The 27,653-nt window shown below is 35.6% G+C and overlaps 1 protein-coding gene and 1 long non-coding RNA gene across 2 annotated transcripts in view; one reads left to right on the forward strand and one right to left on the reverse strand.

The window, feature by feature from the left end:
* Positions 1-420: 420 nt before the first annotated feature.
* Positions 421-6,721, forward strand: LOC140151363 (uncharacterized). The gene is made up of 3 exons (XR_011858932.1): positions 421-1,142; positions 2,356-3,972; positions 4,188-6,721. It is a non-coding gene; the product is annotated as an uncharacterized lncRNA (long non-coding RNA).
* A 13,173-nt stretch (positions 6,722-19,894) lies between these two features.
* The window catches only part of LOC140151364 (cytoplasmic phosphatidylinositol transfer protein 1-like), a 77,289-nt gene continuing 69,530 nt past the window's right edge, over positions 19,895-27,653 (reverse strand). The window contains exons 8-10 of the mRNA XM_072173674.1: positions 26,414-26,509; positions 25,858-25,921; positions 19,895-24,627 (exon numbers count right to left, since the gene is read on the reverse strand). Of these exons, the coding sequence (XP_072029775.1) occupies positions 24,440-24,627; positions 25,858-25,921; positions 26,414-26,509 (348 nt within the window). The 3' untranslated portion in view covers positions 19,895-24,439. The remainder of the gene's footprint in view (positions 24,628-25,857; positions 25,922-26,413; positions 26,510-27,653) is intronic.

Here is a 27,653-nt window from a genome sequence, read left to right on the forward strand (position 1 = left end):
ACAAATTAATTAAAAGACCTGTATTGTACATGTAGAACACATAGCCATCTTTGCTTGTTAGTGGGATAATTATGTATAGATGTTGTACATTTAAGGTGGTACTACACCTGACTATTTTTGCATTTTTCTCAAAAAATAATAACACACTGGTAACAAAAGTTATAAAATGTATATTATAGGGGCAAGGAATCCAGTTACTACACTGGAATTCCAGTGACTCAAGACACGCGGTATGTTATTTATGATAAGAAAAGAGGTACCGCTAGAATATATCTCATTTCTATTATATATAATGAATCACTTGTCTTGAATCACTGACATTTCAGTGAAGTAATTGGATTCCTTGCCCCTATAATACACATAACTTTTGTAACCAGTGTGTAGTTATTTTTGAGAAAAATGCAAAATTAATCTAAAATCTATCAGGGGTGTAGTACCACCTTAATCTCATCAAACTTTTAAGGTAAGATTGACCCCATAAAATAATGTGTAATTGTCACAAAACAAAAACCAGAAATATCTTAAACAAAAGATAAACTTGATGGTCCATTCCAAAGACATCTTGAAATTATGGGAGATGCTTCTTAGATAGGTTGTATGGACATATTTATGTATATTGGTGATTATGGTTGTAAGATGCTTGGTTAAAATGTAAGTAAGAAATATTATTTGCTGTACAATGAAGTTAATAATTGACTTATTTTGACAACAAACCCACATATTTGAAACAAAACTGTCTGGTGAATGGGTCACTCTCATCCAGGTAATCTTGGGGGAGTTAAAAAGGCAAATATTTCTGTTTAAATTCTAGATATGCTCTTGTATCATCTTTTGATCCTTGGTGTGTTTTGTATCTTGTCCATTGGAGACACCATTACCTAATTTATAAGAGTTTTATGTCCAACATTCTGTTCTTTTCAACATATGTGACATGATCAAGGGGAATGAGTCACGTGTCGGCAATTTTCAATTATAAGTTTTTCGCATCATTTTCTGGCAATTTACAAATACTACATTCGGATGCAAACCCTATCAAAATCGGACATCTGGTTACTGAGTTATGAGCAATTTATCAATGGCTGAAAACAATATAAAACAAAATAATTTGAATGTTTTTGCCAATATCTCAAAAACAATATTAGGTCATGTTTTTTGAGGTGGGACCCAATTGTGTCACATCTTGCTATTGGTCAAAAATCAACTCCTTTTTTGTATTTCTGATTATATTTCAAAAAGTTTTCACCCAAACTAGTAAAAGTATACATTTTAGAAAGCATATATTGTCATGATTGCAAATCTGTAAAGTTTGAGTGGATATACAGGGTGTACCAAAAAATATACAGGGTGATTCCATTGAAAAATACTGAAAAATTAAATTCCTTTACCACTCCAATATTTCTACATAGTATATTAAATTGAAAAATGAACTTGATATTTGGAATGTACACAGTTAGTCCTTTCATTAAATATATAGTTTGTACTATATTTAGTAAGCCCATTGTGTTATACAGGGTGTGAAAAAAGTTGTAAATAAAAAATTTTAATTTATGTAAAATTTCCCAAAGTGTCATTAAATTTGGAAAATATATTCAAAATAGTTTACAGAATTGCTATAATATCAAATTCAAATATCCAATTCCTATATAGGGTGTTCCAAAAATCAATATACAGTGAATAATTAGTAACAAAGGTACATGTACATGAGGCGTATACATGCACACTTAGCCTACATCAATAAACTATTTAACAATAACCAAAGATCAGTATCTCATCAGAATAAATCCTTTGACTGTAATAATCTCCTTTGAGAAGATTTATTTTATATTTCAAAGATAAAACAATATTGAAATTTATTTCATATGCATGCATGCAAAATTAAAGCCCATTGTATTGTATGACACCCATTCCACTGCATTAATTAAAAGCTTGTTAAATCCTTAATTACTATGTTTATTGAGATTAACTAGGCAATTATAGTTATAGAAAGTTAAAAAATAAGATTAACATTATGCAAATGCATTTTTACTTCTCCTAGGCAACAAAGTGCATAAATTTTATTAATGAACATCAACTTCCCATTGGAATTACACAGAGCTCCTCCGCTTCCGGCTCCTCCACTTCGGCACCACCCCTGACTAATTAACTTAATTAAGCTGTTGTAATTAATTAATACATTTGTTTAATTGTATTTGTTATTAATTCATTAGATTAATAATTTATCTTCAAAATAAGACCAAAACCATTTGTTCATGATGAATTTTAGCAAAAATATAGGAATAAGTAGACAAAATGATTTAGCAAAATGTGACAGCACCACCTTTTTTAGGGTCCCAGTATAAAAAGCATGACCATTAGCGACATCCGACTCATTCCCCTTGATCATGTCACATATGTGTTCAATTATTTTAAGTGATGTGATTACATACACAGATGCACCTGTAAGAGAGGTTTCATGGAATAACTTATCAGATTGTCTATGCATCCAAAATAACCAGGCAAAAATAGCATTTAATCAAATCTACATCCTTTCAATTACTGTATAGTATCATTAAATATCTTACTAAGTGGAATCATATTTGAAGACTAGTGGAAGAGGAAATAGTTGTATGAATGAAAAAAGTAAATATTTATGTTTTCAAACATACATGTAATTGTATATGAGAAAACCTTTAAACAAAATATAAAAGTGGCCTTCCTGATCAACAAATTTTGTTTAAAGATATGGCCTACATTATTTTAGGACTGAAATTGTGCACTTGGGTACTATAGTGTGTTTCATCTCAAGTTGAGAGTACCGTAACGCCATGTTGGATTTGGTTGTTGCAGATTCAAAATCAGTGCGTTTATGCAGTTGCGTTGCTGGTGTATGGACAAATTGCACATCAATGCATGTATAAACGCCCCGCAGGATTAAGTTATGGTGCAGTTTGAATCTGTCACTGCAAAATCCAACATAGCATTACTCTCAACTTGAGATGAGACAGACCAGCCATTTGTCAAGTACCAATGCAATAGGATGGTACTACAATATTATAGGGTAGTACTATGTCGCTTGATTCACCTTTTCGGTAAATCCCATAAGCCTTTGCGAGTACACCTGAGAACTTGTCATTTGACGTCACGCCGATCTGCGCCGATGCGTTTATTGAACATCATTACTGCGCATTGCAAGTCAACGTGACATCAAATGACGAGTTCTCAGGTGTACTCGCAAAGGCTTATGGGATTTACCGAAAAGGTGAATTGACAGAGGTTTTAAACACAAATAAAACCTGGTTTGTGTAAAGGCTACTTGGGTCTGGGACTTGGGTACTCTTCCACTGCAGTCTTCAATGTCCTGTGTTGCAAAACAATGTAAACTCAATATTTATATCCAGAACACAGTCATTTTATTGAAACAGCCTGAACAATTTATTGTCACCATAGTGAGTCTCTTTGAATCAAATGCATCAAACCATTTCTATGTATTGTAAATTAGTCTTTCCATTTAAAATGCTACTACAATCATCATCATGATGCATTGATTTGGAAAGTTATGTACAGTGTCACTAACCGGATCACTAGTGATGGGCAATATGATATGAATGTGGTGGGGCTATAGTATAATGTTACGTTTAATTCTTCCTATAAGTTAAATTCTTTGATCATACATATCTTGTACCTCTATGTCAAGTGGGATATCTGATCCCCAGTATCCAGTACTATATATCTGGTTATATCCCAATAAACATGTACCATATTCATTCCATTAAGTGCTTAAGAAAGACTTTTTGGTGGGCCCTTATTTATTTCCATTGCTTTCAATCATCGTTATGAATTCAGCAGACAACCGAATCCGGATTCGACTTTTGGTAAATTCATGTTACGCATGCATTATTTTTTAATTAGAGAACAAGGGTTCAATGCTTTACCTATAGAGGACAGCATATCAATTTCTAACGGTTATCATTGTCCACCATTCTGTAATGCACAGTTATAGTCAAATGCAGCAAACCTTTGACGAGCGCGACTACCGTGATGTTGCAAATTCGGCGCTAACAACGCGTACGGCGCACAGTTCATTCATAAATTTCCACTCAGCAACAACATATCGCCTTAGCAGCCAATCAGAGACAAGTGCGTGCAACGCAGTAAATACGCGATGTATCCTTACAATACGCGCTCATCAAAGGTTTACTGCATTTTAGTATAGTTAACCTTCTCCCGCACTCTTTTGATTACTTATTACGCTGTTATCATCTGATCTCCGATAAAACAGGGGCATGGGTATTTAATGGAACGAATACGGTATGTCATATTATTTGTCATTGTATATATTCATAGTATGATTTCATTTTAGTTGTAAAGAGTGAGTTGTAAACAGTCATTCTCTATGCTTGAAACAATCAATGGAAAATCAGGTTATCGATGATTGTGTCTTTTCTGTAAGTATTTGAAAATTCATCTTACATGTAAGTTGATTTCAATCACTAGGCCTGTATAAAAAGAATATATTATTTTTTAAATAAATAAGAAATTATGTTAAAAACATCAAAACTTAAAAAGAAAAACAATGTAGCAATATCTTATTTGTAATATATATTTTAATATGTACCACAACATCGGCATCTATTCAGATAAATATTCAGTTGATCCATGATGTGACAGTAACATTGTCATTGCTTGTTTTGGTTTTGGATTGCTGTATTAGTTTATGTGTTTAAAATTCACTCAAATTAGTGCTTTTAAGACCGGTAATAATTATAAGGGAATAAACCAAAAGATTGATGAAGACATGTAAAGGTAAAGGTAAAAAGTAAAGGAGACGATCCTGTTTAAACAGAGATCGGAGTGCCCATCTCTCTTTCATTGGTGATTGGGCCAGACTCCTCCATGTAATGTTGCTATAGGGGGATCGCTACATCTCCTCCACAGCGAGTCTGTTACCTTCCCAGCATTTAAGAATGCCGGTACCCATTTATAATACACCTGGGTGGAGAGGAGTAATCGAGATAAAGTGCCTTACTGAAGGGCACAACAAGATTGCGTCACCAGGGCTCGAACCCGCAACCTTCTGATTATGAGTCGGAGCTCGTTCTGCTTGGGCACCGTGCTCCCGGATAAAGACATGTAATCATAAATATATAAAACAAGTCTGACCCTTTCCCTTCCCATCTCAACAAAACCAGAAGTGAAATGTTTCAGCATTTTATCTCACACCCTCCTAAAGAAATCAGATTTGTTCATTCAGGGCTTCATTGATATTTTGGATTGCTCCCTAATGGGACTTCAAATCTGCCCTTCACTCTTTCTCTCTCTCTCTTTCTATTTCAATGCATTTAATATACCAGTATACTCCTTGTCATAAAAACACTAAACATCACCTGTTGCATGTTGCAATTTGGTACCATACTGATGTAAGTTTGTCTCAAAGCAGGTCACAAGTTGAAAACCTAATATGGAATGCGGTTTACAATTTTTTTTTGTAAATTAACTGTCTTGATTAACCCCAGTGTGTGTTTAAGCAGGAAATGCAGTTTGAGTTCAATTAAAAGTTTTTTGACCATTTATATAAATATGAAAAATAAAAGGGAGAGAAAAGACAAGCACATATGATTTTGATAACGTGAATCAGCTTTGATACAAACTATTTAATAAGGTGGCCTTATGTATACTCAGATGTACAATAGAATGAACACAGTATGAGGAATGCATGCATTCCCTTTCCCATGCACCACCCATGACAACGTGCCCACAGAGAGAGGTTACGGGACGCGGCAGATGCGTGCTGTGACGCACACATACATCCAAACTGGCACATTGTACGGGATGCGGTTACACAGAATCAATGTGTGCCGTTGATTCAGTCCATGCTACATAAGCTTTTATGCTATATGGTTAAATCAACATTGATTGTTACACTTGGACAGAGTTGTACCTTAACTTGTTTTCTTACTCTAGCCATTTTAGTTATCAATTAAAAAGTTACTGAATGATGAAAATAACCAGAGCAGCATGCAACTTGTACTATTAAATAAAAATTGTTTACCCTGTGGTGGGTGAGTATTTAGGATTTGATCAGAATGACGGGTAAGCTGTCCGCAACTGGCATGTAGGTAGTTGTAAGGTACAGCTCTGACTGGAGTAAAAGTACATGCAGGGTGTCTCTGAAAGAACTATACCATCATTGGAGGATTCCAAATTGGATTATTTTATTGCCTCATATAAACGGAATGGAAAAGTGTATGTTTCCTAGGTAATGAAAAATAACAATTTGCAATGGTACAATTGTTTCAGAGACACCCTGTACATGTCATCATTGTACACTGACAACTGCAGGCAGTAAATGTACCCGCATATTTCAACCACTTTTACTTCTCTCAGCAACTTTGAAACCACAAGCTGAATCAAAATTACACAGTGTGTGTATGTGCCATATAGCCCATTCCTTACGATTATTACATGTATACATTAATACATAGTTACAACTCCAAACCTTTTGATGGAAGTTTATATTATCAAAGTGATACAGTAATCACCAATCTTCATAAACTTTGTAGATAGCAAAATCAAGAATGTGTATAAAAATGTTCACATTACACTGCACAAAACAACTCTTCACTGGTAATAATATGTGATGAAGTAGTGGTACAAATCTCTGGAATTTATTTATACTTTTGTTGTGAGAATCAAATAGGCCAACTTCAGTATATGTATCAAATAAATAGTGGGTAAATCTCTTGAGGATAATACAAATGTAGCGGACACGTCTGCACGACTGAGAGATCGCCAGGGTCCATTTCACGCAACTTTACGAAGCTTCGTTAGTCTCAAATTCATTCGTAACTTACGACAAGTCGTAAGTTCCATTTCACTAAACTTACTTACGAAGGGTTCAGTTCGTAAGTAATAGGGATTTAATAGAGGGACCCATCGTAAAGTTACGTCTAGTATTTGGTATTCGTAACTTTACGAATGGTTACTTGAGTTACGAAGGGTTTAAAGTTGAGTGAAATGGACCCCAGGAGATGTAATATTTTGCTATTCCACAAAAGGGGCTTAAAAAAAATCCTTCTTAATCAGCCAGTTGCAACCTCTTTGTCCCTGTTATTATGACTGTTATTCAAATTTCAAAATTAGCATGGGTTATTGCATTATAGGCCCAGTATATTGTTTGGTTCTTGATTGCAGTAGCAATTTAGCTGCCACATTTTCATCAAAACGTTGAGAATAAACTTCAAATAAAGCTAAAGCTTAGCTTGTAAAGAATTGCAAAAATGTAAAATTTGTCGCAATGGAAAATTATCACATGCTAAAGTGTTGCACTAAACACAGCCAAATTAAAAAGTCTCCAGTAGTTCCATCCCCATTTAATCAGTCTGATGAGTTTATGGCAAAATAATTTATATAATAATTTTCTATACACTTTCCTTCGAAGGTTGATACCAAATTTGATATCAAAAGTTCAATAATCGTGATCATAGGAGCAGTTGTTTGGGAATTCGTGCAATTTTAAAAATGACAAATTACGAATTGACCACGCAAAAGTCAATGCATGGTATCAGCTTATTATGTGGCCTGAGCATGCCTGTACAGGAATCATTGTACACTTGCCTGGGCACAGTTGAAAGAGCGGGGTATTTGATTTGCATTTTGACATGCATGGGCAAACCTTTAACCTGCCGGCCTATTCAGGCGCGACATCAGCTACGGGATAATTCCCTATGTCATTTTTAAAATTGCACAAATTTCCAAACAAAGGTTTCTATGCTCACGATGATTAAACTTTTGATATCAAATTTGGTATCAACCTTCAAGAAAAGTGTATAGAAAATTATTATATGAATTATTTTGCCATAAACTCATCAGACTCTGATTAAATTGGGATGGAACTAGTGGAGACTTTTTAATTTGGCTGTGTTTATATTAATATACTGGTCTTATTAGCTGCCTGCTACCTAACATCTTTCTGCACTCTCACCTCAGCAGATGGTTATTACACATAGCATGTCGTAAGGTCAGATGTTCTAAATGAGTTGGTGAACTAAGACCAACTAATTGTTGACTATTTGGTACTAATCAGAGTATAACAAAACAGGGAGGTAATGTATTATTACCCTAATTGTAAAGGGCCAATGTTTACCCAGTTAATAAAAGAAAAGTATGCTGCAAGCATTTGTATTGTTAATAACAAATCGTGATCATACTTGTTGATCTTTATGTGTTGTATTATTTTACTTGAATGTATAATTAGAGATTATTTCTTCTTTTATGGGATGACAAAGCAATTGTGACATAAATTTTATGTTATATGAATCTGAAATATATTGGTTATGGAACATTATATTGTCACTGGTCTTGTCTGATATTATCTGTTGTCAGTTTTCTTTTGGACCATTTATCAATCCAAATGGTTGGGGTATGTATACTGGGAACTACTCCAGATTCCAGAAAAATGCAGTATTATTTTTTTTTATTAAAAAAATAGCATGTTTTGCTAAATGAAACATAGCTTAATTCTTTAGTTAGAACTAACTGGCAGTAAAAGTTAATATTTGGCAAAATTTTAGAAATAAGTGCCCAAAACATCAATTTTAGGCCATTTTTCAAATGCTGTGGCAGTCAAGCCAACAAAGATTTGGAATTAAAGCTTATTCAGGTTATGCATTCTAATTTTTGGAAGACACATTTTCTAATATTGTTATAACCAATTATCAAAATAAACATAAAATATTACAATTATGAAAGCAAACTCATACTTACATAGCCTATACTCAAAATTGTGAATACTTAAACTTGTGCCAAGTCTTTGAAATTTGTGATGGCAGTATGGCAAAACATGCAAGTTGCATGGTTTTGACCCATTTCCCCCTAAATTGCAAAATTTGAATTAGACATTTATTGCCACTTAGTGCTATCTAAAGGATTAGCTATGTTTCATTTGGCAGAAAGTAATAATATTTTTAATGCAATTAAATTAGTGCTGTATTCTGAAGTCAGGAGTACCTGTAGGGATAGCTGGCCATCGCAAGAAATATCTTTTTGATAACAGAAGGAAAGAACACCATGAGCTGTGCACTGTCTCAAATGTTTGGCAAGAAAAATGCGGGGAAAAAATACCCCAGTATGGTAGTGGCTAGTAAAACCTTAGCTCAGCAACTTTTGGTAGGTGATTCATGAAATTAACTGCCATTTCTAATTAACGGGCCATTAATAACAAAGGGGGATTCTGCTTCCAACTTTTCACATGCATGGGGCCTGACAAGGCCTTTCCCTCCATCTTTCACGCCACCACCAATCAGATGCATGATGAACTTAATGGTATTAGATGATTTGCATTGGGCACAAATATGCAAGTACACAGACATAAGAAAGTCATATTTACACCTGTTTCAATAATGTAAAATATTTAATCTTCATTTAGAGGGATTTGATATCCCCATACGAGTGTCCAGAAAATTCCATGTAAGTCCATTGCTGCAATATACATGTAATGATAATTTATAACATGTAATGATAATGGCAATATCATTAATATGATAAATAGGATATCACTAAAGTGGCTCTGTCATAGTGACAAATATGAGAAACTATAATTTAGCCATCCTTATACATCGTTATGAATTAGGCCAGATTCGGCTTTTGGTAACTTCATCTTACCCATGCATTATTTCTTAATTTAAGTAGAACAAGGGATCGATGCTTTATACATTAATATGATAAATAGGATATCACTAAAGTGGCTCTGTCATAGTGACAAATATGAGAAACTATAATTTAGCCATCCTTATACATCGTTATGAATTAGGCCAGATTCGGCTTTTGGTAACTTCATCTTACCCATGCATTATTTCTTAATTTAAGTAGAACAAGGGATCGATGCTTTACATAATTGAGGACAGCAAATCAATTTTTAATGGAGATCACATGATAACAGCTTAATCAAAAGAGGGCAGCATACAGGGTTAACGAACGGTGCATCGCAGAACGGTCGACATTGATAGCCGTTAAAAAACTGATATGTTGCCCTCTATAGGTAAAGCATTGATCCCTTGTTCTCTAATTCAAAAATAATACATGCTTAACATCAATTTACCAATAGCCAAATGCAGATCCGGCTGTCGAATTCATAACAATATAATGTGTATGACCTGTGATGTGCCTTGCACGAGATGCTGAGCACTCGGGTGATGCATGGTTTTCCCCTGCAAACAATTTGCCCTGGTGATGTTCAAGTTGTCATGGTATAGACCCCAATGGAAATATGCCACCCTTTTGAGGCTTCCTTGGGTTTTCCAAATCCATTTAATATGTAGTGAAACTGTTACACATATAAACATGCATGTTGTGCATGTTACATTTTCTGGTTCAAGTCTAATCGGGGGGCAACTACGTCCAAAGTGCATAAACAGGCCATACATGAAACATGTCATATTGATTCGAGTCAATATTTGTTTTCATTATCAGTCGCATAATCAGTAGATTTATTAATTAGACAAACATTAGATTTCCTGAACCTGAGACAAAACTTTGGCCTTATATTGCAGACTAAACTAAACGGAATGCACAAAATTGTACCAGAATCAAGATTCAAAAGTTACATTACAAATAGTCTAGCACACCTTTTACAGATTTCATTAAGGGATGGGGTATGAACGTTTGGACAGTATTTATTGTGGGACATTAGAGCACATCAGACATATCGAATTGCATTCTTACGAAGAAAGACCTTCTGATATCAAATAATTTTGATTTTTTGATATTCGCAATGTAATACACATTTTATGGGAAATGATTAAAAATGATATTTTTGATATTTAACAGTACTCGAAGTAAACTTTATAAATCTGATGATGTATACTCAAAGTGTATGTAGATGGGATGAAATGCCGACGATCAATTGAAAATTTTGACCTTTTGTATTGAAGATATGGATTTTTCCCCCAAAACACACAAAAAAATAGGTCTTTTGGGGGAAAAAAATCCATATCTTCAATATGAAAGGTCACAATTTTCAATTGATCATCGGCTTTTCCTCCCAGCTACATACACTTTAAGAATATATCATTAGATTTATAAAATTTACTTCGAGGACTGTATATCAAAAATGTGAAAAAATATCAAATTTTAATAATTTGTCATAAAATTTGTATTATATCATGAATTTCAAAAATGAAAATTATTTGATATCAGAAAGACATTATTCAGTATTCAGAATGCAATTTGATATGTCTGATGTGCTCTCATGTCCCACAAAAATACTGTCAAAACGCTTCATTCCAGATCCCTTAAAGCATTGCAAATTTGTTTCAGAATACAAATGCTTAGATCTGTGAAATGTGTGACCTATCAACAAAACCAGGCACATGGCAGGAACAATGCAGATAAAAATAATGATATGATATGATATGATTTTATTAACCTGCACAACATCGCGGCCAAACGGCCGAATTGCATTATACAAGAAACTCAACAAATATTATGAAAGAAACCAATTACACAATTATAAAGCAAAAAAAAAAGAAAAGAAAAAAGGCACTTGGCATGGAGGACAGCAGCTAGAGAGATGCAAAAGGGCACAAAGGGAAGCCACCAGCACGCAAGCTACTACTGCTTATTCAACATATTCAACAGATTAATGTAGTAGGGAATGGGGCTTTCAGCAAATCTGCTTGTGGGTGCACGCAATTTGGATATATGGGCTGCATTTCTCAGCTGTCTTCCATGGACTTCACTTCTACTAGGAGGGAGCAACATGTTGGTACGCTCTGATTTAGCAAGCGATTGCACAAGCTGAAGCGAGTGTTGTTCCTTCCTGGCAGAGAGAGAGTCTAGCTGCATTATCATACGAAATATAATTAGCACCCAAAATGATTCTGCATGCCCTTTTTTGGACACGCTCAAGTGTACTGGATTGTTTAACAGTGAGCGATGAATGCCAAATGGCATCAGAGTATTCCAAAAGGGGACATATGTAACCAACGTAAACTGTGGTCAGCTCCGAAACCAAAACGTTTCAGAGAACGGAGCATGAAGAGGCGTTTGTTAGCACACTTGCACATGTGATCCACCTGAGCATCCCATTTAAGATCTTGCTGTATGAAGATGCCCAGGACTTTGGCAGATGAAACAAAAATATCTTCAGAATGGGATGAGAAGGTGGGTTTCTCATGAAACAGATTTGAATGGCTTGACATTTGTCAGGGTTAAGTTTCAGGTGGTTACTTACCAGTCCAGGAAGTCGTCAAGATCAGACTGAAGGTTGCCTTTCTCACTACACGCACGGTTCTCAACGAATGTGAGATCATCAACATATTTCCAGTAGTGAGAACTGCAACCTTGAGCAGCGTCATTGATGACAGCCTGGAAAATGATGGGACCAAGTTTGGTACCTTGCGGGACACCAGCACACAAGGGGGCATAATCAGAGATGTTTGGTTATATCTCACACACTGAGTGCGATTATTGAGGAAACTGCAAACCCAAGGAACGATAGCCCCCCGGACCCCCAAAGCAATCAACTTTTCAACAGCTATATTGTGATTTACCAGGTCAAATGCCTTGGAGAAGTCCATAAGGACTACCGTTCCTACATTGTTGCATTTGTCTGAACCTTTGAAAAGTGTGTGCACAAGATTGATTAGGTAATGAGATGTTGGTATACCACTGACATTCCCAAATTGATTAATATCTATTATCTATATATGGTTCAATATCATACACAATTCATTTTGCCACAAACCCTTCAGCAGCCTTAGCAAAAATATCAGTAAGTGATATAGGCCTCATTTTATCAATGCTCGGTGGGTGTTGCTTGGAATGGGGACAACAATGGCAGATTTCCACTGGTGTGGCACAATTCCCTCCTCAAAAGAACAATTCAACACATCTGTTAAAGGGCCACTCAGTTCATAAGCAAATTCCTTTATGATTTTGGGAGGAATTCCATCCGGCCACTTGATTTTGAAGTTTTAACTCTCTTAAGCTCTCTATACACATCCCATGGATAAAGAACAGGGGCAGGTTTCACAGCGGGCAAAAAAGGTTGGAAGCTCAGAATGATCCAAAGGATTAACATGGGAGTATACGCTCACAAACTTGGAATTAATGGCATTAGCGGCTAACCTTGTTGTTAGCCCTATCCACTCCTGGGATGTGCATGTCAAGATCAGAATTGCTGGAATTAAGCATACACTTGATTTGTTGATAACATTTACGAGGTTCAGTCTTTTGCAACTTTCTCACTCTGTCCGCATTATAATTCACTTTAGCTTCCTCAATTTCTCTTTTCACCTCGTTATGCAACTGACACCATTTTGAAGTTTCATGAGCTTCAAATGCTGCTTGATGTTTTGATATGAGTTTCTTTATACGTGGGGTGAACCACGGTTTATCAGTCTGATGGATTTTGAATTTATTTTTTCAATTACAAAATGAAAACTCATTTGATATCATATATTGTCGTATTTCCTGATCAAAGTTTCTTTGCAGGATGTTGAGATTTTACTTGACTTCCTTCCTGTCACCAGATACAAAAAGAGCAAAGATAAATTTAAACAGAATTGTACACGAAACACTACCAGATTCCTCTTGGGTCACATGAACAGGTACTCTGTGGCAAGGTAACTGGGACATTACATGCAAAGCGAGCGAGCAAAAAATAATTTCAATATCAGACTATTTTAGCCCAAAATGAAGGAGAATTTTGCTATTTCATGGGCCAGTATGCATGAAGGGTGCAAAATTGTGCAATTTTGGCCCAAAATGGTGGCTTTCAGACTTAAAAGGAAGATGCACAGGGCAATTATTGATTTATTGTTTCACCATAAACAACCAGTTTTGTTCCATAGCTGACCCTTCCCTCCTGTCTGTAATGAAACCAGAAGTTGATCAGTTGGTAGTTCTTTTTTGCTATTAGTTTTGTTTGAAATTCTTTTATTAACTTGAATATGATTTAAGTATAGAGTTGTCTTGCTTATATCAACAGATGGAAAATACTGTGTAATTTTGCATTTGCCAAAATCGGTCACCGATACAACTTTCTGTCTTCAATCAGTATTAACAATGCAAAATAGCATCTTTTCTACAGCAATAAAAGCACAGAGCTACATAACTTCACAACTTCCTTGGTATAAGCAAAGTTACTTTTCTTGGGTTAAAACAACATTTATATTACCGTGTCTCTCTTCTAGTGCATAGTTCAAATGCTTGTTTCTAAAACACATCTGAATAAAGAGTCTGTTCCACACCAATGTCTTTCTAAATTGATAAATGTATTTCACATATTGCACCAATGTGTATACAACATCATGATACATACATTATTATGCTATCAAGGAAAATGTAATGGTATTACAATACATTAGTTAAGCTGAATGTATACTCGATTGCAGAAAAGCCCATCAATCGATACAAATCGCCGAGGCAAAAATAATGCCACTTTTGCGAGCTGAAGAAATCTCATGACTCCCGAGTGATGTCGCTTGACACTGTTTGACACATGTGAATGCATCAACCAATCATTTTCTATCAAATGGATCTATTATATTGCTAATTAATTTGATCTTGTCGATCATTAACTTATGGAGATGAATTATATTAATTCAAAGCAATTATTATTGACAGCAATCGATGTTCTAAAAATGTATTTCATGGCAATTTGAATACTTTCATCTGCAATCGCCATGATTTAAATGCAAAAGCGACGAGTGATGCATCACTTTCCTAAAGCGGTGCATCGCAACAGCTCAGCAATCGAGCATAAATTCAGCTTTAGTATTCTTAGCATATATATGTGATCCAATCAAGCACAAAGAGGACAATGTTACCAAAGTTATTGGATTTACCATTCAATCTGTATGTTTTATTTTTGAAATCCCAATGTTTTCAAAAAGTTCTTATGTCACATTTTTATGGCATTTATATTACATTAAAGCTGAAAAAGTTCTTTAATATAATTATGAACAAAGTCTGACAATTGACTTTTGAATACATTGTCATCATTTTGTGTTTGATCTTGTCACATAATTGTGTACAGAAATACATAAACTAATAGCAATAAAAAGTATAGAAAAGCACAATTCAGGTCATCTTGACATACTATTTTTGATAACTATGTATGATGTCAGGCCCACTGGTCTGTCGCTGACCAACTGAAGTCCAGACCAACTGAATAATAATTTTCTTTCCTTTTTTTTAACAACCTGAATGATTGAGAACATTACAAATATTAGCAATACAGGGTGGGCCATTAAAAAGTTCACACTTTTTTGATGGCTTATTTCTCAAAAGTGCAAACACATATTGAAATAAATTGAACATATTTGTAAACCTCTATGTCTGGACTGTCATTGCTGAAAAGGGCATTAACATCCATGGTCTAATTACAAAATGGCTGCCATTTGAAGCAAGGGGTCAAAACCACTTTGCACACACATGTAAGTGAAACTTTTGTTTAATATTATAGATGTGTCGGCGACTAGGAAGTCAGGTATTCAGAAACTGGTTCGCCATGCATTCAGGACAGAGCGCACCTTTCTGGTTCTTGAAATTTCCTCCTCGATGAAAATTCGTTCCTCCTTTGTAAACTGCCGCATTTTGAACAGCAAGAATCACCTCAAAGTACTTACACAGGTATCTCTAACATGAATGACAAGAACGCACGCATAAAGGCATTTTAAATTTGAAGTTCCCTCCAAAACTAGTGTATATGTTATGTAAATGAGCATGTCCTTTCAGCCTTTTGTGTCAATTTCACAGGTGAATGATTTTCAAACAGTAAACAACTCATACACGCATGAGTCCGATGACCCGCAATGACACTCAAGTAAATGCATATAGAGTCATCAAACTTTTTAAAACTTGCTTAAGCCTAAAAACTTAATATGCATGATCATTGTCTATAGTCTTACGTGTGTGCAAAGTGGTTTTTGACTTCTCTGCTTTAAATGGTCGCCATTTTGTAATTAGACCATGGATGTTAATGCCCTTTTCAGCAATGACAGTCCAGACATAGAGGTTTACAAATATGTTCAACTGATTTCAATATGTGTTTTCATTTCTGAGAAATAAGCCATCGAAAAAGTGTGAACTTTTTAATGGCCCACCCTGTATAGTTCATTCCTACAAATGATAAATGGGCTCAGGTTTTTCTTTTGTTATGAATGGCTCATGGTCAGCCTGCGTTGGATACTTTGACAGAAAATATATATTCTGTAATATATCAGAGTTCAACATTTGTGATATTAATACATATACATATAAGCATAACATTAGTCAACTTATTTCTAAAACTGAGCAGCCTTTGAAAATTCTAAAACTGAGTAGCCTTTGAAAATTCTAAAACTGAGCAGCCATTGAAAATTCTAAAACTGAGCAGCCTTTGAAAATTCTAAAACTGAGCAGCCTTTGAAAATTCTAAAACTGAGCAGCAGCCTTTGAAAATCAAAACTGTATAAAAATTATCATTCCTTGAAGAAATCTGATCATTTTCAGGCCTTGGCATTTGTTTGTCATATAATTGGAAAGATTCAAACCATCTTTTCATAAGATAACTTGGGACTATGTTAATGTTTAATTGATATAGAATGGTGTACACAGTTGGGTGCAACACCCAGGTGCAACACTTACATGCACTCATTTTCTCATGCGATTTAACAAAACAAATATAATTTTTACCTATAAAAGGACAAACAATGTATTTTAATTCATTGTTTTTCATATTATAGGTAAAAATGATAAAAATAGTCAACCTAGCACCCAGGCGCTTCAGTAAATCACTTTTAGAGCGAGGTGAGGGGTTATAAAAATGATGAAATGTACGTAAAATTGGGAATTTATGCACATAAAACATTACAGTGTATATGAAGTAATTAAATCCAAAGCCCAAAGCTTTAGATGCGACTTTTGTTTAGACAATTGAAGGAATTTATTTGTTGAAAATGGTTGTCACTTGACAATATCCATAGGGGGCACTTATTAGGAGAGGGACGCTAATTAGGTTTAATACTGTAACTTGTAATAACTTGTATTTCTAATGGTACCTCAAAGACTGAATATATCCACAGGCTGTCAAAGCATCTGCTCAATATTCTTGTTTTTGTTCATGATTACATAGTCATTATGCACCGAGTACATTATTACTTTCTTATGGCAAAATCTGAAACATGATTCTCATGACAATATGTGACCCCTCAGCACAACTGAGCCCGGATGTCGCCAGTGCCACTATTGAGATATGCTCCATTGAACTTAACAATAAACAATAGGAAACAAAGGATTTATTGACTGTTTTATTGATTTTCACTACTTAAATGTCAAGTACTATAGACATGATATACATCATTTTAAAGGTAATTTCAAGCAGAATATTTTGGTTGAATATCTCAAAAATGATGATTGGCGACTTCCGGGCTCATTTGTGCTGAGGGGTCACATATATGATATTTGATCAAAAATGCCCACTCAATGGAAAATGTAAATAACGTGACCTGATACATACACACACATATACTACATGTCCACTGGCACTCAATCAAAGATATACAACCACTACACACAAACTCATCCTAACCATCACATACATCCAACTGTATGCAAACACCCCAACAGGCCAACATACATAACTTCATACAAAAAAATACATAATGTGACACAATCTGATCCACTCAGGCCAAAGTTGGAAATGTTGAAAATTGAGTTACTGCCAATACTAACTTGCTCAATATTGATGCCGAGTCCCTTGAATACTTGGCTGTAAAGTTATGAACTTTTTGCCAATATCTCAGTTTTATTATTGCTGACTTCAGCCAGATTGGATCAGATCAGGGCACATATACACCCCCATCCGCATCACACATACATGTACACCTCACACACAACCCCCCGCCATGCAAATCCACACTATATATCCATATCTAATGCCATATTCTTGTGTATATACATTTTGGCACAAGTGAAAGCTATATCAATGCGACAGCAGACCAGTTTAAAACCTATAATAAAAGACAGAAATGAAGACCTAGTTCGGGTCTGATGTTTGTCAATCAAACTCTGGTTAGCATAGCATTACACAATAGTCTTGCTTTGGTAACCAATCACAGACCGCACATGACAGGAACATTAGACACAAACTACAGTACATGTAGTTGATCTATTTTCATCTTCGATTACAACATTGTATTTTACTGTCTATTTATATTCTTAGCGTCTGTGGCTTAGCTTGTTAGCACTGAATTTCATTGGTTTCTGCAGGGGGCACGTGCCCTGGGCGCCACCCTTAGGGGGCAACACATTGATCAATTCACCATAGATTCTGTGCCCCTACTAGCGATGAAAGTCAAAATTTTTGCATGCTTTGCACACATTTCAGCACAACATCATTTGAAAAATAAGACCGATATTCAACTTCATTATAACCAAAATTAATGAGTGATAGGCCATATTTGTGCAAATTTTTGTGCACTCCGCATGCACTTGTTTAAACAATTTTTTGTGCACTCCGCATGCACTTGTTTAAAACATTGGGGAGGGGCTTCATTATGTATCCGTAGCGCTGGGCGCCACGACCCCTAGCTACACCACTGTATATTCTTGATTTATTTGTCTGGTTTTGTTTTGAGTCCCAGGTGCAAACTGTCTGTCCAGAATAACAGGCAGACAGGTGGCTAGCTAACACCCTGCATCCAGGTATCTTGTCCCTTCCCACAAACCTTTAGGTGTGTGCATAGCAACCAGGTCAGCTACTGGGACACGCAGGCAGACTGCACATGCACACACTAGTTTTGTGGTGCTCGACCCCTTTGTGAGACATGAGACCAACCACAAGAATATATCATTAAACTAAATACAAAACTTCAAAATTGACAACAAACAATAGAGATCACAGCAAATCAAACAAAGCTCCAAATATTATACAACTTACACAATTTTGCTAATAAAAACATAATTAAAAAAAATTCATAACATAATTTATAAAACTAATTTTTAAAAACATCTGTGCAAATTCTTCAGCATAATACTGAATATTAAAATAGGCCAAGTATTGTGCTTTTTGGCAATTGCACGTCTGTTTGCATTAACAACAACAATACATTATAATGTTCTTGAATACAAATGAAATAAGATAAAAGAGCAGAAATTTGTCTGATATATGGCAGGCTGAATAGAGCGTATTTTGGGTAATAATCCAAGTCCTTAAAGGGGCATTTTGTGATTCATGCATCCTCTTTTTCAGGGAATGGTTCGAAAAAATTGATAGGCTTCTGTAATTCCTGTTTGTTGACAAGACAGAAAATACCAACTGGACAATGTCTTAGTCAAACGACTGAATCTGCAAGAAAGGTTATGCATTCAAATATTATGTAGTCCTAGGTATAAAAATCTTATTTATTTATTTTATTGTTATTAACATGGATTAACCTTTTAATGCACTGGTATTGTTCTCCCAAGGTGCACAGGTTTTGAATTAAGTTAGAGGGATGAGGCTATGGATCACAAAGTGCTCATTTAAATCAATCAAAAATTAAAGTCATGGCCAGTATATTTCATAGTTGCATGTGTTTTGACACCAGGTGTATTATACAATGCATGTATGCATCCTACATTCTTCATTTTAGATTGTACTTTGATTTGATTTGTTCGGGTTTTGACAACCCTGGATAACCCAAGAAAGCCTCTATTGATGCTTATTTCCATTGGGGTCCATTTGAACACTGGGACGGTTGGGAACAGTCAGGGGTTAACACGCTACTCTTTTCAAAACTGGCTGTGAGATACATGTACAGGTATGGCTCTCTGCACACGGGACCGACAGAGTACTTTCATGATTCATTTACCCAATTCTAAATGAACTATGGGGAGAGCGGAAGTCTGAATTTAATCTACAGAGGTTGCCAACTTTTTTTTCCAAGTCAATATCCCAGCAAATCGCCACCGCCCGGAATTGAACCCGGGACCTCATGCACTAAAGGCAAGTACCCTAACCATTGCACCACACCCTGAAGAATGTAGCACGCATTATACTATACATGCACCAGTGACAATACATCACAATATACATGCCCTAAAGAACAGTTACAAAATACTCTGTGGCAAACAAGTTTTACTATGAAATTCTTCATAATATCAAAACAACATAAATAAATCTATAACTTTTTCTGCAAAATGCAGAAAGTCAGGCAAAGATACTATGTTACCAAAACAGGAGAATGAAGCAGCAGTGGATCTATTTACATATAGGCAACAGCAAATTAATTGACATTCATTAATTATTTATAATGTTTTTTATTAAGGGGGTACTACACCCCTGGCCAATTTTGTGCTTATTTTTGCATTTTTCTGAAAAATTATAGCACATTGGTGACAAGTAAGATATGTATATTATAGGGGCAAGGACTACAACTACTGTACTGAAAATTCAGCAACTCAAAGCAAGTAGTTATTAATTTATTGATCAAATATTGGTTTTCCCTCATTTTTGACTGTAACTCCACAACTGTTGTCTGTGCTGAAATAAAAATTTCCAGTGCAAGAGTTGTAGTCCTTGCCCCTATATTATAAATATCTTACTTGTCCCCAATGCGCTATAATTATTGAGAAAAATGCAAAAATAGGCACAAAATTAGGCAGGGGTGTAGTACCCCCTTAACTATACTTTGCAATAGGTACAAATACACTTCAGAAATGGGGGGGGGTATAATTTAGTTGTCATAAATTATAAAATAAGTGCTTTTGTCTTTTCACTAAAACAAATCCTTATTTAGTATTTTCCTCCAAACTCAAAACCTGTGGCCTTCCAGAAACTGGGGATACCATTTTCATTTAATTTCGTGAGAAACATGTAAGGGCTTTTGACTTATGCCTCAAAACAATCCTAATGTGGTATTTATATTCTTTAAGCTCAATACAATACATGTGGTACTATTATTATAGGCCTGCCTAGGCAATCAGTTACAGTACTATGGTGTTAAACAATTCACAAGTTTAAATTCCAATACGATCTCATTGTTTCACATACTTTAAAAATATACTGTACATATCATATACATTATACTGATATCATGTACAAGCATTTCATACAATACACCATATCAATGACATATAATAGACATGAGAAGTGCAAAAAGAGGCGCTGGGTTTTACTACTCTTCTCTGACACACACACTCTTCCTTATAACTCTAACCACACACATTCCAGCAAGCATTGGGCTATTCCACACATTTCCACCCCCCCCCCCAAAGATGACAAAGTTAAATTTAAAAAAAATGTGGGATTTCCCATGAGTGATTTCTCAAAATCATATGCAATTTCCAGAACCATACATAACACAACTGTGGGATGTACATTTGGGAATAGGGATATATACCGTATTTCGTCAAATAAACGCCCTGGGGGCGTTACATTTTCCCAAGGGGGGGGGGCGTTTATTCAAGGTCAATTTTAGAACTATAATTCCCGTTAAAATCATTAGATAAACTTAAAACTCACGCTAAAATGACAAACTATGAACTAGAAACACTGACTTCTGATTCACTTCCGGGTTTCCAATCCAGATTTTCGCCAAAAAGTTACGCTATTATCGACCATGTGGGCAACTTGGTAAGCTTACTACTCAAGATAGCATGGAAATATCTGCATTTTTGAAACATCTTGGTTGAAAAAAGTGGTGGGGGCGTTTATTTGAGGGGGGGCGACTATTTGACGAAATACGGTATGCATTTACACCAAAAAGCTATGGGAATTCCAATTTTTTATATTCCAATGTGCATCTGGACAGGAAATGGAATATTCTTTTGACATACCCTGATGGGAATTTCCATGCGATATTGAGAGGAAAAGGAGTGGGAAATCCCAGTGTCATCATTCTTTGGGGGGTATGTGGATAATATCTGGAATATCCCATTCAAACATACATGTTACCACTGCCAATGAGGACCGCAACACACACCAAGTATTACTCGCCTTACCACAGACACATACATTTGAGTTTGAATGGCTTTTTCACACAAAAACACAAACACACAAGCTAGGTAGGATAACAATTTTTTTGTCATTTTATATATACATACATATACGCACCATTTGAACTTGATCCCACACATACATGCAAACCTTCCAAATTATACTGTATAGTATACACAATATTGAATTCCCGACCATGCAATGGTAAAAAATATAGCAGTGTCAATTTTGAATTTTCCATTTTACAAGGCATTGTCACAGGGATTAAAAAATGAAAAAAATCTTGAGACTCAATAAAGAACAGATATAAAAAGATGCAAAGTGGCTAATCATAATGGTCTCAACTCAAGCCACAGGATAAGATCAAAAAGAATAGAACTAAACCACAGGGAAGGTTGAAGAAAATCGGACTACACCATAGGCGTAAATCCGGGAGAATGGGGGATAAATCCTCCCCCCCCATATTTTGTCGGGGGGATGGTCCATACAATCATCCCCCCAATGTTGAGACCTGTATGTGAGTTTCTGACCAAATTAACCTGATATTTGGCCATTTTAGCCCTAAAATTGCAAATTTGTGTGTGCTTCGCGTGAATTTATTCCACTTTTGCGCCATATTTCACCAGTTTAGTTTCAAAATGGTAATTTGTACGCATTTGTCTGTCGCCAAAAAGTGCTGGATTCACTATACTTCCAAGAAATTTTTTCCAACCCTATCCCCCAATGTCAAAAAGAAATCTATGCCACTGGACTACACCAGTGTTACCATTGCAGCTTAGGGCTATAATGTTGCTGTGATCTATCACACACTTACACACATACCTTGGATTTCTTAGTTTGGAATTATATATTCATAATGATGAAACGTCTTTACACTGCACAGCACCAACCTCATTCCAATGGACACAATCAATAGCATAACAAACTTCAAATTGAACTTGCTGAATATAACGCTACCACACTCAGGTGAGAAAATTACACTGGGTTTCAGAGAAGAACGGCAGTCCCTTGCTCAGGTTGTCACGAGTGATGTAGCGGAGCTTTGTGTTCAATTCAAGGGCGCCGATCTGCGCCGACCAATGATATGACGCACAATCGGCTAATCAGATTAATAGTCTGTTGCTATGATTGTCAGATGATTGATTCAGCCAATCAGAACCCCACTTCCGTGTATACACTCTGCACACTCTAAAAATGTAAACAAGTGCCATTCTTCTCTGACCAAAACTTAAAAACCGTACCAATCCACCAGGTTAATGGCGTAGTAATATTAGTTATCAGGTGAAGTGGAGACATGTTATGGGAATTATTATGCTGGAAGTGTCATACTGGGTGAAGCCGAAGGCTGAACTCTGTATAATTGAAAAAAGTTAAAAGCGGTAATTCCCATAACATATTGATACTGAACCCGTAACGAATTTATCATACCATAAAATTATTCTTAATATTATAAAAATAATATTTTTAGACATTATAATTTACCACATAAAACAGCAATAGAATGATTGAAGAGAGCTTATTATTTCCACCCACTCAACCTCGAGTCCTACCTTTTCAGCACAATGTTGCTGCCCAATGTAGAAAATATGCGATCACAACCTACCATGAATACGTACTAGGTATTGCGTATACACATTCAATACGCAGAAAGGACCAGGTCCTAGTATCAACAGTACAAGCAAGACTGTACATTTGGATGTTTCGCGTTAAAATGCTCAATGGTATGATAAAGCTTGAAACTGTTATGTAACATTTTGCATTGTGTTATTTCATATATTTTGGTGTAACTCCAGTATATGTCCTGCCTCCTAACTAGGACCTTTAGGGTTAGTGTCTAGGGTTATGGTAAAAAACAGGTAGCATGTATTCTAGAGTTATTTGATTTTCTGCTTATTTTGAATGTCTTAATGATACTGAACTTTTTTTGGACAAATTATTTATATTCTGAAAGGATTGCTAAATACCAGCTAAGATTGCAAGTTTTTCTGCTTGACTAGCATAGCTAAGTTTTTTTGCTTGTCTAACATGGCTAAAGAAATGTTAATTTTCACTCCTGACAATAAAAAATGTTGAAAGTTATATTACACTTCATGATGTGCAGACTGCACTGGAATCTTTGTTGCATATGCTACTTGTGACAATCACAAAAATATCTATAAAAGTGGCAGAGCTGTAACAAGTCCTTATTTCAAGTTATTTAACTCCATCTTGTAAAACACAATACAAGTAAATGTTGTCCAGTTAGCTCCACTAGTTAAAAAAATATACATTGACAACCACAAATTGAGACTTGTTACACCTTTGCAAACTTTCGGCGACATCCTGAAATAGGTTGGTTAACAATATGTGGACGGGCCTCAGCACATGTCATGATCATATCACAGCTATTATGTGCGCCAAGTAATGTCAGCCTTGTGCCAAACCTATTTGAAGATATCATGAAAACTTCATCCACCATATTCAGTTGCTATAGTATTGCAGTAAAGTTAACCCTGAGTATTAATCAATCTCTGTATCGAGACTATTAGCTCCTGGTGCCGGTAGTTCTTCTGATGCTAGTGTGAATTCATCAGCTGAATCTAGACTCTCTGTCTTCTCTAGCGGTTGCACCCCTGAGCTCATCACCTTCAAGTTTGTCTCTTCTTGCTGCTTCTTCTCATAAGCTCTTACATCTTCCACAGTCATGTCTGTAAATAAACAGAATTAATGACAAGGTAGAGTAAATAAGATCATAATTTGTTGATTCATAATATGATGTGCCTCCAGTGGTTGCTAGGGAGAGGCCTAAATATGCAGTGTTTTGTACGAAAAAGTTGACATCTAGAGCTGGTATAATACCGATACAATGCAGGAACATATATATGACATTGTGTTTAATTGTCAAAATAATGATGTTACAAGCAAATAAATGGACATTAAAACAGCAATTTATACCTATACATGTAGTTGATCCATTTCCTATCTATTGATCACACAGAATCCTTTGTGGATCTGCTTTCAACATTATTTTTTATTACACTCGCATGAAAATCCAAGAGAATGTCGACTCTGGAAGTCAAAAATTTGACTGGCAATAACAACCCCAGGTGGCGCATTATTTTGTGAATCACAAGAATTAATAATTTACTCTCTTTAAATAACTTTAGCATGCATGATCACTATGATCACAAATTGTCTCTTCACACTTTCCTTAGCTCTAGGAATTAGTATGGGAGAAACAATCAGATTTGACCAATCCATACATGAAACTATCTTAAGTTCCTAATGGTCCATGGCACACAGATCTTGGCTGATCATTTTCATTTAACTTTGATTCCATATATCTTAGATTCCAACAATATTGCTTGCCAGAATGTCACTGATCACTGGGCTCTAGGTTTCTAAATATTTTCAGCATGTTTTAGGAACACAGGTCTATTACATGGGAGCAGTTTGTACCCCATCAGGATTCATCTACAATTATCATTTCAGCCATGATAAATTTTTTGCAGTGGTATACGAACTTGGCCAATCAGCAGCAAATTCTGAGAGCGTATTGCAGGGACCCGGACTCACTACTGTATACAAGTACCAATGTTAAGGAGTCTTGTGTCTAATCAATTATCAATAATATTTGAGACAACAATCATGTATTAGTTTCACATCTTTGTGTATCCTATAAGCCGTAGCATTCAGGGCAAAATATATACATGTAGGGGTAGGTGGGCACAATTGCACAATCATCCTACTAACATATTCCCATAATAGAGCCCATAATAAATTACAATTTTAATGCTAAAAGGACCAAAAATTAGATTAATTTTGGTCTGAAACACAACTAATGGAAGATGAAAAGCACATATTTGGCCATCTTGTCCACTGAGTTGGCATGCAACTGCTGTAATTGACCTCATTTTAATAATGTTTGCTATACTTACCATACCACTCATCTATCCATGTAAACGCCTGCCTATGACCAACCAATAGAATGTCTTGAATAGCCTGCAGATGAAAAATATCAAAATATTCTGTAATAGTAGAGAGGCAAGATATCCTTTTATCTGTTTTTTTGTCCAAAACTACTGGGGTTTCAATGAATTATGAGTTACTATAGTCTTTAGTAAGTTTTTAGCATGTTCGCAATCCGAAAAGTTTGGAACTGTCAACAGTTCTAAACTTGTCCAACCGCGAACCTACTAAAACAGTTCTAAACCCACTAAAACAGTTCTAAACTTGTCCGAAGGCGAACACGCTAAAAACTTACTAATTGTTATGAACTCCCGTCGTAAAAGCCTATGCCAAAATTTACTATGGTCTTGAATTTGATCTCCTGATGATTTCTTCAGCAACATGTGAATGGAGCGAACTTTGACAAGCCAATGGCAGATGGCTAGCTAAGACACTGCTGTACTATACTCTTCAACTATGTAAAAACTTGTATAATAATTATGTAAAGCTGTTAAAAGAATTAAAATTCAGATGCACATTACTCACCCTATGTGTAAAACCTTCTACTTTTGTTTGCAGACCCCATAATTCAAATTTAATGCGTACCAATTTATATGAACACATTACTGGTTCTGTTTTTTCCTGTAATCGAAAAAAGAAAGAAAAAGGATCATTAATGTACAGTTAACAAATTTGTCATAAACTAACGTAATTTATGCACACCTGAAACAGAAGTTCTGTAAAAATGTAGAGATTTACTACTCAGCATCGATCATGATTAGACATTTGCATTTCCACACAAGTTTTTAACCAAAGGGTCTTTCCGATCTACTTTGAGTGATGATGCTTCCAACTTTGTCCCTTGTTCAACAAAATTGCAATCTCTAGTTGTCATACCGTAAAACCACGTCTACAAGCATATAGAGTGTTTTTGATGAAAGATTAATTAATACGAAGCAACTGTAAATATGCCAATGCAAAAGATTGGTCTTACAATAACACTTGTTTGTATATGCTTGTATTGGTAATTTATTTGCTCAAACTTCACAATGTTATAATTTTGTTGATAGATGGCGCCTGGATTAATTTAGCTTTCATCAAAATTTATAATACTCTATATGCTTGTAGACGAGGTTTTACGTTATTGTATTTTCACATCATATACATTTTGAACAAAAATAACCCTCAGTTGAGAATGGATGGTTTGGACTGAAAATGCTCATTCCATTGCCGATCACCTTGTCTAGCCATGGCGGACTTTAACAACACAAGCCTGACATTAACATCTCATTTGGTGGTTTCTGGTCAATATTCCAATCATTTTATTTCGCAAAAAACTTAAAAACACCAAGTGCAATGCACATGGATTGGTTTCACTGGGAAGCACGGTGGTCCAATGGTTAGGGCGCGAGCTTCATGATCGGAAGGTTGCGGGTTCGAGCCCCACCACGGCCAGTGTGTTGCGTCCTTGAGCAAGATAGCTTAATTCCCAATTGCTTCACTCCACCCAGGTGTAAAATGGGGAGCTGCTGGGGTAATCACAATCTTAAGTCGCTGAGAGTACCTGCGCATCAGTTGCGGACTTGGTGAAGCGGAAATGATTCTGATATATCCTAATGGCAGCGGAATAAATTGTTGAAGTGTGCTGATAATTAGGCCATGCCTAGCTGAAGCGCACGTTAAATCAAACAACATTTATTTTAATTAAAAAATGTGGAATTCAGCGGAAAAGTTTCAGGTCTGTTTATAACAGTATTTAAACAAAATCTAAATATGCAAATGAATG

Source organism: Amphiura filiformis, chromosome 4, assembly GCF_039555335.1.
Source record: "Amphiura filiformis chromosome 4, Afil_fr2py, whole genome shotgun sequence".
NCBI lineage: Eukaryota > Metazoa > Echinodermata > Ophiuroidea > Amphilepidida > Amphiuridae > Amphiura > Amphiura filiformis.